The sequence below is a fragment of the Engraulis encrasicolus genome, chromosome 20 (genome assembly GCF_034702125.1).
Source record: "Engraulis encrasicolus isolate BLACKSEA-1 chromosome 20, IST_EnEncr_1.0, whole genome shotgun sequence".
NCBI classification, from domain to species: Eukaryota; Metazoa; Chordata; class Actinopteri; order Clupeiformes; family Engraulidae; genus Engraulis; species Engraulis encrasicolus.
This window is the reverse complement of record NC_085876.1, coordinates 8,365,681-8,380,054: the sequence shown is the minus strand read 5'-3', so window position 1 is coordinate 8,380,054 and position 14,374 is coordinate 8,365,681. Positions and strand designations below refer to the sequence as shown.

Here is a 14,374-nt window from a genome sequence, read left to right as displayed (position 1 = left end):
GATTTCAGACTTCCGTTTTCTGGTAGAAAACTCTTCTTCCCTTTTAAAGCTAACAGTAGCAGCACTGTATTGATCCATCAGGCTATTAGCACCGTGACAGCGCTACCAGAGCGCAGTCCTATTAGTGCTGTCGCTTTGTCATCAGCAGTGACGCAAGTCTCAAGTATTAAACTCGTACAAAGTGCAGTAGAGGATGAGGCACAGGGACAGGGTCTGGTGGGTTGGAGCTGCGTCGTGCAGCTCTACCCCTCCTTTCTTTCTCTGTCTCTCTTTTTCCGTTTGTTCCCTTGAATGAAGGGCAAGTGTTGTCGTTGGCAAGTGCAGCCTTTGGCAGTGATGATGAATCGATGACGTCCATCAGATTTGTTTAGTCCTTCGTGTGTGTGTGTGTGTGTGTGTGTGTGTGTGTGTGTGTGTGTGTGTGTGTGTGTGTCTGTCTGTCTGTCTGTCTGTCTGTCTGTCTGTCTGTCTGTCTGTCTGTCTGTCTGTGTATGCGCGCGTCTCAAAATTTGGCACACATCATCAGACGTCACTGGGCGTGTGTGTGTTCTGCAGGTGTGTGTGCGAACACCCGAAGGACTTGAGCAGGACCTTGCGGATGTGAGTGTTACGGTAGGCATAGATCAGGGGGTTGATCAGGGAGTGCGTCGCCACGGGCACCAGCGTTGCATAGGTGTAGCGTCCCGGCGCCGAGCCGTCTCCAAGGAGGCCGTAGATGGTGAAGGGCAGCCAGCAGCTGGCGAACGTGGCAAAGCTGAGGGCGAGCGTGTGCGTCCGGCAGCGCGTGGGATTGTGTGCGTGGGGAAGCGTATGGCGCTGCAGGGCGATCATGCGAGCGTGCCGACGCACGACCTGGCATATGTGGGCGTTGAGCTGCAGCATCACCGCCAGGATGAGGAGGAAGCCGCCGCACAACACGCTCAGGTGGATGCGCGTCAGCGGCTGCACGATGCTACAGGCGCTCGGGTTGAACCGGTGTGCGGAGGACAGAGAGTCCAGGGTCGAGTCCAGTGCGCAGGTCACACCCAGCAGTGGCAGGGCGCCCTGCGTCACGGCCAGGAACCACGCGAAGGCCAGAGCGGCGCGGGTGTGCGTGCGATGCGTGTGAGAGTCGTAGGTCAGCGCGCAGCGCAGGGACAAGAAACGGTCCAGGGTGATGCCCAGCAGAGAGCACACGCTGGCGCTCAGCGCGCACACGCAGACGCACACGCTGGCCATGGACAGCACTTCCGAGTAGGGAGACACGCGAGACAGGAACCGTAGAACCAGTCCTACGCCCGCCAGAGAGTCCGCCCACGCGAGCGAGCCGATGAGCAGGAACATGGGCGCGCGCAACAGGTGCGAGGACAAAATGGCCGCCACAACAAGTCCGTTCTCGCAGCAGATCAGGATGCCAGACAGGCACTCGGCATAGTCCCACAGTGTCACCGGGGTAGGGGTGAGAGCCTTGGCCTTGGGACTCGAGTCGAGCACTGGAGAGGGGTACTCCTGTTGGAGCCATGCCATGCCCGTCTCATTCTCGTCCATGTTCTGTCAAAGAAAAATGCATGGAGATTATTGGTTGGGATTGTACTGTTTGACAAGTGTGTCACATTTTACTAGGTAGCGTAATTGACTTTGCCCTCAACAACAGCCATCCGTTTCGCAGGCTATCTAAAGACACACATGCTTGTTGAAACACACACTGTCCCTTAAAATATGGGAATCCCTCCCAACGCGGATGGGAGGGGCAGGGCACACTCCTTACACAACAGTCTGCATCTTCATCTGCCTTGCACATCGCATCAATCTCGCCGGTGAGATCTATTGTCTGAAGCCCATACCCAAATAAACACCAATCAGGCTTTATCAGGTGAGGTTTACTGTAGGCTGGTGTTTGAGTACGAATTTATCCATGCTGAAATCTTGCCTGAGATGATTATGTACGGAACGCAAAGCCCAAACAAAAAACTAAATGATCGTTAATAATGTATGCCCAGCGCACACATGGAGCATCAAAACACTATACCAGCCCGGTTAGGGATGTTCGCGGTGTAATACATCTGATAGCGTGCCCAAATGTGTACAGTGCAGAAATTACTCACATTTTCACACTCAATCCACGAAGGGAATAGATTACTCACCTCAAGATTTGCCAGGGGAGAAGATTGTCCTTGCAGGAAAGGTTGAGCAAACGCAATTTATGAAGCTTCCTTTGCAGCAAAAAGATTTGCAGTGTTTGTCAGAAAAAAATCTTTATATGAAGAAGAATCCTCGTGCGTTGTATCATGGTATCATCCTCGCTGAGGAGAAAGTTGGCTGCGTCTGCGTTTGATGGTCTCGCTGGAATGTGTCTGGCTTCAAGTAAGGAAGATGCCAGAAAAGACCCCCGTTCCATCCCACCCTTAGCCAATCAGCGCCATGCATCGGCTTGAATGGTATTATGTCATTTCATTCATAAAAATCCGCATCCCCGAAGCTCCTCCCATTGCAGTGAGGTACGCAGTAGAGGACAATTTCGATAAGCAGCCCTAGGTAAACCACTCGTGCGGTATTTCCCGCTTCCCACGACCAAAATATGAGTCACCACTGTCCTTGGTGCTGAAACGGACAGACACTGGAGCGCATTTTAGGCGGCGTCCGTTCAAAGGGATGGCATAGGCCTCATGCAGTGCAGAAACCTGACACTTACTAGACACTTATTAGGTGAAAGAAACGTAAGCTGCATCACAGTTTAATGCTTGAAGAAAATCAATGCCAAGCGTAACTGATGGGTATTAGAGATTAAAAACTGACTGGAACCGCACGTCTTTCGAGGAAGCCTATGAGTAGCTTACGGGCATTGCACCATGGATAGCCTATACTTTCCTATCTGGACGAGGACAGTTTTTTTAAGGGTTTTAATTCTATCCCCCATTGTCTATCTCTTCTGAATCCATTTAAGCAAGAGGCACATGCTTGCATAACCCTACATTGACCTGCCCATAAAAATGCTGCCCACGACTTAGGTCATTAAGATGACCATACTTTCACTGAGGGCATTAAAGCTGTTGCCATATCTCGCCCACATACATCACTCAGATAGACCCATTAAGTGCACTGACTGAAGGATTCCCGGCAGACTACGGTGCTTGTTATCATTGGGGATGTGGGTTGACGTTCTATGGATTGTCCAGCAGTGGGCGAGATCATTTGGGTAAACCGGATGGAATTCCTCTCAGCACTGACCATATAAGGACCGATACTTTCCGGTGAGTGTCTTTTCCCCGCAGTCTTCATATATAACACCTGTATATGCTACAGTGCACAAGCCAGGAACAAGGCATTTACATGTGACCAGCAACAATTTTCGGAACAATAAACTACATGCCACGTGTCGATGCCTTTATTTCTCCCGGTAGGCTACATTGCATCTCACTATCATGTTCAGACATGGATGTGACGACATTGGGGAAAGACACTGGGGCACGAGGAGCTCTGAACTCCGTGTTGTCACGGCAACCAGAGTGACGGGATTTCACCCGGGAAAGCAGAGAAAATATAACCAGAAAGGCCCATGCCCTGCCATCTTGCTTGCTGATTTCAGAGTAGTTGCTGATCATATAAAATGTGGCTGACATCTGATTGTCTTCAAGGGGACATAACAACAGCAAAGCAGGACCGCCTCACATAGTGTCATCAAATAGCCCAGAGATAGATAACCTATCTAGAACATAAGTAAGAGGTTCTAGGGCTGAACAGATGACATTGAACAATGTGCATGCCTGGTATTTTTTGGAATTGTGGTCAGTCATGTGGGTTTATAAAGTTCTGGGTATAGGGTGGAGGGAGGGAGGGAGGTTGGTTGGTTGCCTGGTAACATGCAGTGGAAGGGTCACATTACCTGTCTCAGTAACACTGAACTCACACAAAAGCACCTCACGCAAACTCACATACATCACACCACCACACAGTACACCACAAACCTGTATACGCACTCACACATACCTAGGCACGGCTGTCCTCTGACCGCATCAAACCAGGAGTGAGAAGCAGGCGAGAAAGACTATTCTGGAATGTGTCACATAGAGCGCTCTGTCTATCTTAGGGACTAGGCCTTTTCTTTTGTTTTATTTGCTTTGGTGTTGTGTGGTTTTGTTAGCTTGACCTCGACCTACGCTGGAAGGGACTTGCATTTATGTATAGAGCGCTTGAGTGTCACAGCAGTCCATAAGTGCGTCAGGATGAGGGGTTTCATGCTCGTGCTGGTGGGGACTCTTGTCACGTTGGAGGTTATTCAGCTGATCTGCGCCCAAACTGCAGGTAAGTCCCCACATTGTTCAGAAATGATATGTGACATCCTGTACTGTACAAAGGGTATGAAATATGCATTATAGCATACCAAATATAAAGACAGAGGTAAGGCATTGTTCAGATATGACACTTAGACTATGTCGTGAAGTCATATCACCTAAAGTCACCTATGTCATGAACCTGCCATGCAAAGTGACAAGCAGCCTATCAGTATCTGAGGGCTGTTCTATTTCTTGGTCTAGGACACTTTGTTCGAGTCATGAGATCATGAGATCAAGCTATAGACACCTTCTTGTTAACTGAATGGCTGCTCTTTGTCAATTCGATTTCTCTGTATGGCCATGCAGTGTTTCCCACAGAAATTTTGGAAACTATGGGGGCAGCCGTGGTTTATTTTGTCCGGGGGGGGGGGGGGGGGGGGGGGGGGGGGGGGGGTCTTCTCACACGGGCCTTTTTTTTTTTGGGGGGGGGGGTGTATTCTTGCAGCGTAAATGCAAAACGGCCCAAAACNATGACTACAGTATGACATTGGCACATGGAGAAACTGTAGGCCTGGGCCTATATTTCAGCCATCCATTTATATTTTGAGAAATAAGGCTACATAAGATTTTACCCATGACTTGTATAATAGTAGTACATTGTCATTGTCAAAAAATGCAGTACAGTGAATAATTTCTGTTTACAACACAGTTTCATTCGTCCCTCATGCAGGGGTCTGGGGGAAACAATAATAAAACTAAATAGGAGCAGAGATAAGAATTTAAGAGCACTGTGAAATTGTTAAAACGCATAGACAGAAAGGGTCTTAGAGTGTAGGCTATGCCTTTTCCCCCACACATATCTGTAGGCGTACACATTCTACATGAGGGGTGCTGGTCACAGGGCCAGTTTTTTTTCCAAATTCCTCCATTAAAAGGGCTGAATAACATATTACACATTTTATGTCTATATTCACATTCATTACACATTAATTTCTATATGCAGCCCGATGTCTCCTCTGCTTGTGTCAATGAAGGTCTGTCACCAAACTCATTACAAACTGTAAAAACAAAAGCCTAGGGAGTGTTGGTAAACTCATCCCAACTGTCCCTTCTCTGAAAATTTTTATATTGCTCCCAAACCCAAGTAAACTACAACAACTTGACTAGGCTTTTGATCCCTGTCTTTCAAGCACTTGTGGTTCTCTCTATAGCAGGGGTGCACAACCTTTTTTTTTAACCAAGATCTACTTTTGAAGTTGATGGTCTGCCGTGATCTACCAAGTCAAATTCAAGGATGTCAGTATGAAAATTTAAGACCACCATTTATTAATCACCATTATTATGAACAAAATGTTTTCAGTAGGCTACTATGGCCGTATCTTTTCAGTGTGTTTTTAAAGTGTGTTGAATAGCCTATCTTTACAAAGCAATGCAGCACTGATAGTATGCAGAGATAATTTCAGTCATACACAAGTCATAAACAACTGAAACAATTTCAAAATGATAAACATTTGGTATATAAAAGGCACATAGGCCCTATTTCTAAAATATGATGAAGCATTATCATGCCTTCAGTGGTAGGCCTATAGGCTACAAATTAAAAAGGGCTCAGAAATTCACCATTTGTTATGGGTAAATAGTAGGCTACTATGAGAGAGAGAGAGAGACAGAGAGAGAGGGAGAGAGAGAGAGAGAGAGGAGAGAGAGAGGAGAGAGAGAGAGAGAAGGAGAGACAGAGGGAAGGAGAGAGAGAGAGAGAGAGAGAGAGAGAGAGAGAACTCATTGGATTGGTTAACACCCCTGTTAAGTGTGACTTCTTCTATTAAGGTTTTTTTTCAGCAAAGGCTTTCTATTGTGAGTTTGGCCAATCGTTTTGTCCACTTCTGAAGAAAGAAACAGCACAAATTGAAGTGAATTCCATAGAAGTGAATTGAAGTGAATTTCCCTTACACGCGGCACGCGATGTAAACGCAGTTAGCGATGATGCATGCGACTAGCGATTTGGACGAAGATCCTCGCATATCGGCGTGTCATAACGCATCGTTGCGCACATGTTCTGTTACTCACCCGATGTTACACGTGTGCACACATGAATCAACTGTAATACCCTTACGGTAACTTCCTAATGCTTTCCCCTCATTCTGCGTTACCGTGGGACTACTTATCTAACCAATACAGAGTCTATAGGATGTATTTACTCCAGGAGGAAAATGCGAAGGAAATTCAAAATCGTAATTCAAATCGTTTTTAACAAAAACGGATATCGTTTAAAAAAAAAAAAAGTAATTTTTTTTTTTTTTTTACATTTTCGTAAACTATGGCGGCCAAATTCAAACTATGGCGGGCCGCCATAGTTTCCTCAATGTATGGGAAACACTGCCATGTTAAAATTACTTACAGCCATAAGCCTTTTCCTGGAGGCTTATGGCTGCTAGTTCCATAAGCACTCACACCTACAGGCACGCACACTCACTCGCACACAAACGCACTCATTACTGACATTGTACTGTTGTGGCCATCAGACCACAGTTTTACAATGCCTGTAGGTCTACGTAGTGAGATTGGCTTTGATGGCTTTCATGTGTGGACAGCACAGAGCTGTGTTTTTTTTTTTGATTCGTCACCTGCCCACATATTATCCTGTTCATGACCAAATAATATTCAATCACAATGAGTTGTCAGTATTAGTCTACCACTATCAGAAGTCAGTAGTATATTTTCTAGTAAAGTGAATGATTTTTTGTTTAGAATGAATGGTTTTTACTTTTGTTTATCTTTGCTTAGAATGAGTTTTTTTTTTTTTAATTTCGAGGACGCAAACACGATTATACCTTTTACAACAGTCATCATTCCAAAATATCTGACATACATTGGAGAGTGCCTGTTGGAGAGTGTCTGTTCTGTGAAATGTTTTTTTCTGCATTTGAAAGATGGAATCTAGTGGACGAGAAATGAGGAGTGGATAGCAGGATAGTTTTCCCTAATAACTAGTTGAAAAGCCTTTATGGTACAACTGCATTACATTGGGTATTTGCTAATACATTACACCTTGGTCACTGCCACTCTGGTACCATGAAACTAAAGGGACACGTTGTGGTAACAGCCAAATTTATAACAGGGATGTGTCGTAATGAATTCATGACTGTGTCATGGTGGCAGATTGCTATAAACAGTCAGTGCACATGCAATAGATGTACGACTATTAAACTCGTTAAGACATGGCAAAAACAATTTGCTGTTACCAGAATGGCAGTGACCCAGTCGTAGTGCATTACTAAAGGCCCTGTGCTATGTCATAGTGGTGTAGTACTATGGTAGTTAACTTCTCAATGACTATTACAGCATTCCACTAGTGGAACAACATGCATTATGGAGCCACCATACAGATACATATACTCATATATTACACATACTACAGTATTTAACATACGGATACATACTGTGTGTATATGGACATTTATTACACTTGTATGGATTATGGTAGCAGATTTTTATAAACAGTGTCAGTGTTTGTGTTGCTGCTGATGTGTTGCCGCAGGTGATGGGGACTGTGCGGTGATGGATATGTGCGACCAGTGCGTCAGTCTCTCCTTCAACTCCACACGATGCATCTGGCGAATCTGTGACAATGGTGAGCTCACATGCGTGTACTGTACGCACACACCCACACACCCACACACACACACACACACACACACACACACACACACACACACACACACACACACACACACACACACACACACACACACACACACACACCATTATATTGTGAGTGTATTACAAAAAGAACCGGCTGCTCTTTCTGGTCCCGTTAGACTTTTATGGTGTGTCAGTTCTATTTTTGATCATACTAACTCCTCTAGAGCTCTCCTTAGGGGATTACATCTAGTCACAAGTGTAACTTGTCATAACTCATAAGTGAAATGTACTGAGGTCACATAAATGGTCTCAGTATGGTTCACTTATGTAGGGTCTGGGTAGACATATGCATAGGATATGTTTAGTTACAGGTCTGAGTTCGCTCAAATGGCTGAAAGGGACAAGGTGAAAACACCCATGTACACATTGGCTTGCCGAGACACACAGGACAAATGCACATGCACTAGTTTGCACATAGACACACATGTGCACATAAAGGCATAGAGCTGAACACACACACACACACACACACACACACACACACACACACACACACACACACACACACACACACACACACACACACACAAAGCCACAGTTCAGAGCATGCACACACACACACACACACACACACACACACACACACACACACACACACACACACACACACACACACACACACACACACACACACAAAGTCACAGATACAAGCACAGGCACACAAAAACATAGGCTGCAATTGTCTTCAGATGTGTCATAATCTGTCCAGTATTTGTGACACCAGTAATTTGGAAATGTTGAAAATGTTCCGATATCAAAAACACATAATGGAACATCTCACCCTTCCTGATACACACACACACACACACACACACACACACACACACACACACACACACACACACACACACACACACACACACACACACACACACACACCCCTCCTCAGTGATTCATGGCTATGGGGTAACGTGAGCTTCTAAACCCTGTAACCATCAGGTCAGTAAATTATTCACACTGTTGCCCACACACACACACACACACACACACACACACACACACACACACACACACACACACACACACACACACACACACACACACTCGTCTCCATACTCATTACTCTCTATTTTTCCTATACACAGAGTTGTGCACGCATGCGTGCACACACACACACACACACACACATTTTCATACTATCTATTTTTCCTATACACAGAGTTGTGCACGCATGCGTGTACACACACACACACACACACACACGCGCGAACACACACACACACACGCACTAATTTTAATACACAACACGGTGTGTCTTCCCTTACAAACTGCCATCCATGTCTGCACACATGAACACACACACTCCTTGAACTCAGCCACACACCCATGAAATATTCAGTGTCATGATCCTCACTAGATCCATGGCATCATGTACACCCGAGCTGTGTGTGCGTGCTTGTGTGTGTGTGTGTGTGTGTGTGTGTGTGTGTGTGTGTGTGTGTGTGTGTGTGTGTGTGTGTGTGTGTGTGTGTGTGAAGGAAAAATAGAGTGTGTGTTTGTGAGTGTGTGTGTGTGTGTGTGGGGGGGGGTACATCCTTTCATATATGATGGAATTAAAACTAAAAATGTTGATGAACTTTTTTTTCGTCTATCACCCCCACCCTTTGTCTCTTCTCCACATAGAAAACCTGACAGGATGTGTAACGGACAAAGCAGACTTCTCAAATTGCAACAGATTAAACGAAACTGCCATGTGTTCAGGTAAGTGTTCTCATGGAGATTATTAACTAGTACTAGTAGTGATTTGAAAAACATCGGTAACACTTTACAATAACTACCTATTCACAGCTTTATAAACACTTCATAAATAATGAACTAACTGTCAACGAAATGTTTACAAATGTTTATAAATGGGCAAGAAATACTATGTTAACACAGCAGACACAGTGCAGTTGCATCGGTCCTGGAAGTTTCTCCTCCAAAGACCAGAAGGCATGAAACCACATAAAACTCACACAGTAGAAGTTGATTCCCACTCCACTGTGTAGTCGTAGTTTGGTTATTAGTCATTTAAAAACACTTGTAAATTCTTTGTTAAATATTAATTATTATTAAATGTTAATAAAGTGTTTATAAAGCTTTGACTAGGTAGTTACTCTAAAGTCTTAGGCTACCAAAACATCTTCTATAAATGCCATTGGAAAGACATTGAGTTGATTGTACTTTTCTCATCCACGTGTCTCTCTTTTCCTCTGTTTCAGAGGTCGATATTGATGTTAATATCGACATTAATATTGGTAAGCAAATTCAAATCACTGTTTCAATATTTTTACCTATGTCGTATCTAAGTTCCCTATTAATGCCATGGAGGTGCTTAAAGGTAGACTATATACTTTTTTAAGTAGTTTATTTCCAGAATTTATACTGCCCGTTCACAAATGATATCTTTGCTATGAGTATCTTCTACCAAAGATACCAAATGACACTTTTCATACATAATAAAGTGGATCCTCTTTGTGTCCACCATTTTGAATTGACAGTATTAGGCATCTTTAGTTATAAAATTTACAGTACTTGGCTAGCATTGAGCTAATGAAACCCGATTGGTTAATAAAAAACTTGTGAGAACGCTAATGTAGGCTAGCTGACTAACATAACACTAACCTACAGATAATGAAATATGAAATATGAAATATTTATATAAAGAATATAAATCGAGCGACATCATATTTACTTACTACAATATTGATTTGGTCCTTCTATTTTCATATCAAATTAATCAAGTGTCAGACTAAAGGTAATTTAAAGGTAGTAGAGTGGATGGCCGCCTTGTTTGTTTGCAGATTCACAGTTGCGGGGGGAGCTGACGCACAGTATTCTGGGTATATAGGCACGACTAAGGATAATGAAATGCATATTTTATACAGATCAAGTGGGTTTAAAAATATAAGCAGTAGGATATTTGTGAGCATCCTGCCCTCACAAACATAAAATAAATCTGAATTATGTTTTAAAAAATGTCAGCACCTATGGTGGAGCGCTGCGCTCAGACTCTTAGATTTATCAAAGGTCGCGTTCCTGATGGCACAGTGCTACTTTTGCTGGGCAGCGCGCAATCACACTTTGCCATTTCAATGCATTCTGGTATCCAGAACCTGAGTGGCACCCTAGATAGCAGTATCACCCGGGAAAAAGTCGTAGGTGAACATTCTGTCCTTAGAAGTGATATTTGTTCATTACGAATACAAATACGAATACCTCATTTTCCATAATGTGGAAATTTGTGATTTGTTAGGCCTGTTTGTTCATTAAAATAGTAAGTTAAAAATAATTACCATCAGCGGGGGTGTTTAAAAGAATAAAATAGCTGAGAAGTAAAAAAAAATATATGATTAATATAATAATAAATACACAAGTAAATTAGCCCAATGAAAGGACTGGAGGTGGATTAAGTGTGAATCATGTGTTATTTATCGCCCTTATTCCTTTAGGAACAAAGGAGATTAATATGTTTTTATTAGCGTTGGGCACTCTAAAACATGTCTTAGAGGGTAGGGGTTCGAATTCACAGTGGAGAGGATGTGAAGGGTCATTTGGTCATTTAGGCCTATGTGGTCTTGTTTAAAATCTGTTCATCATACATTCCAGCCCTTAAGTGTAATGTACGACAAACAGATTTTAAAAGTACTTAGTGAATGTCCATGAAAAGAAAAAGAACTATATTGTTTCTGAATACTGTTGAAGAACCAGCTCTTTTCTGTGCACTGAACTGTATGGCACATTGACACATTATTCGAAGTCAGCATCAAATGTGATTGCAGAGTACATGTATGTGAGAACATTCATCACCCTTCTTGATTTTCAACTGCCAGCACATATTATGTGGCAACTATTATTAAAGGGCATTGGTTTCATAATGTTTTACACTTTTATTAAGAGTTAATGATACGAATGATTAAATGATAAAGACACGTGCCCTGTTATAAATTTGCTGTTATCAGAGTGGCAATGACCAAATCATAATATATTACTAAATGCCCTGTGTACTGTCATAGTCATCTTTTACTAGTTAATTTTCAGAGTTTTAAACATACTTGTAAATGTCCATGAAAAGAAGAAGAACCCAATTGTTTCTAAATACTGTGGAATAACCAGCTCTGTAATGAATCATTTCGGTGCACTCAACTGTATGGCACATTGACACATTATTTGAAATCAGCATCAAATCTGATTGCAAATACATTTATGTGAGAACATTCACTACCTTTTAGATTTTCAACTGACAGCACATATTACATAGTCTCTTCCATTTGTTGTTTCATTTTGTCTGTTTACTGAATGGCATAAAATGAAAATATTCATGTTAAAAATTATGCCGAGTGTGTATGTTTACTCGAGATCAATGTTGAGCTAGAACTTGGCATGGCAAAGTCAACCATTTTCATTTTACACCTTTAAGCTGTATAACCTTTAACCTATGATGTCGTTTTTGTTCTTGTGAACCAAGAGCAAACAGATGAAACGAAACCGGCTGCGTCCAACCCTGAGTTCTCCCAGGCCTCCTTCGACCTGTCCAGCTTCATCGGTGGCATCATCCTGGTCTTGGTACTGCAGGCTGGAGGCTTCTTCGCCATGCGCTTCCTGAAGACCAAGGACAGCACCTACGAGACCATGTGAGTGGTTTTACATACATTACACTTAGCTCACGCCTTTTATCCAAAGCCACTTACAGTTATTTACAGGGCATTGGTTACAGTCCCTGGAGCAGTATGGGGATTAGGAACTTTGCTCAAGGGCACTTCAGTGGATGGAGTGTAGGGAGTGGAGGGGTGGGATTTGAACCAGCAACCCTCTGATCTAAAGTCCATGTCCTTAAACATTAGGCCACGGCCGCCCCATTTTTAATGGGTCTTTTCTTTTCATAAATAGTGACAACTATATTTCTTTATTATCCGTAAGAAAGATTTGAAAACGTTTTCAAGACATGGGATTTTGAGCAGAGGAGAGGTACAGGATTTTGAGCAAACAAGTAGCCCTCGGCCTCGGGTAGCCCTTGGTAGCCCTCAGACCCAGAAAGGTTGGTGATGCCTACTCTACTGTAGATGTTAACTCTCGTGACACCGCATTTTTTTTGCTATGTACGTATCTAAATTTGTCTCCTTAGCAATTATTATTACAAGGTAGGAGTTTCTTCATTTTTAAAACTTTTATTAAGAATTAATGATAATTTAAGACACGGTCCCGTTATAAATGTGTTGTTATCAGAGGGGCAATGACCAAGTCATAATGTAATCCTAGTTAAGTTTTTCAGTGTTCAGTGACTATTACAGCGTTTCATTGGTGAACCACACACATTACACTAAGGGGCTACCAATTGAAAATGATGCACAATGTTCCTGTCATGCTTAATTTATGCCCCTGTGTTTCTCACTGTCGGCACCGACACGTGTCATATTAAATAAAATATGTGTTTGGCTGAAACGAGGCGTCATGTTCTAAAGTCCTCTCATTCTTTGTCATCTCCCACAGAGATCAGCCCCAGTGACAACGGAGCATTTTAAAGAGCGACGAAGATCGCATTGATGGTTAATGGCATCCTCATCATAGTTTCAGTGGTCACTGTAACTATCTGTTTATTTATTTCTGTATTCATTTCAATCACTGCTTCCTCTTTTTACACAGGAGGCTAGCTGTGTTTTCACTGTCAAGGTTCATCAACTGTCGCTATGTGTTTGAGTGTAGAGTGGTGATGATTAATTGTTGAAACATTCCTTTTTAAAGATGAATGCACCTCTAGTTGCACTGTATGTTTTCATCTGTGTGTCTGATTTTAAAGATGTCTTATTTTACTTGATATCTTTTTTTTTAGATTTTAGTTCATCTACAACATAATTGAGCTATCCTCTCTGTTGATTCAGTGTTCTGTAGCTTCACTAGACTAGATTGCCCAATAGGTTTGGATTCCTTGAGATATGTGTTCACGTTCTACGCAACACAAATGAAGATCTTTATTTAATTATGATGAAGTAAGTAAGACGTTAAGATTGATGCTAAATATCAACCACACTGCAATGGTTTTTTTTTCCATTATTAAGGAATAAAATGCCCTTGGTCAAAACATGTTTTAGTGCTATATGCTATATGCTACCTGGTACCTGAAGCTCCTTGGGAACTGTGTGGAGGATACGATGAGAGGATTAAGGTCTTTTTTATAGCTCCTTAAAGGTATGTAATTTTTAGTAGTAGGCTATATTTCCAGAAATTATGTAGCCCATTCACAGGTGTTACATTCTCTAGGTTTAAGACCTGTGCCACCCACTAAATCCACCCCAGGTTGTAGTCATTTTGCTCCCCAATCTACCCGCCCTTTGCCGCTTTATTGCATCACCCAACCTGGCAATGGTGATCCAGCCCTTTGGACCCCACAACAAGGCAACCCACTGTAGTGCGAATATTTCATGTCTGGAAAAAAAACAATA

The 14,374-nt window shown here is 42.8% G+C and overlaps 2 protein-coding genes across 2 annotated transcripts; one reads left to right on the top strand and one right to left on the bottom strand.

Moving 5' to 3' along the window:
• Window positions 1–522: 522 nt before the first annotated feature.
• gpr3 (G protein-coupled receptor 3) lies at window positions 523–1,527 on the bottom strand. Its single transcript, XM_063186141.1, has one exon. It carries the CDS (start codon window positions 1,525–1,527, stop codon window positions 523–525), a length of 1,005 nt encoding a protein of 334 aa, XP_063042211.1.
• A 1,503-nt stretch (window positions 1,528–3,030) lies between these two features.
• Window positions 3,031–13,950, top strand: cd164l2 (CD164 sialomucin-like 2). Its single transcript, XM_063185333.1, has 7 exons — window positions 3,031–3,230; window positions 4,121–4,281; window positions 7,792–7,884; window positions 9,579–9,656; window positions 10,157–10,192; window positions 12,403–12,568; window positions 13,425–13,950. The coding sequence occupies exons 2-7, from the start codon at window positions 4,203–4,205 to the stop codon at window positions 13,438–13,440; spliced, it is 468 nt and encodes a 155-aa protein (XP_063041403.1). The 5' UTR covers window positions 3,031–3,230; window positions 4,121–4,202; the 3' UTR covers window positions 13,441–13,950.
• The last annotated feature ends 424 nt before the right edge of the window (window positions 13,951–14,374 follow it).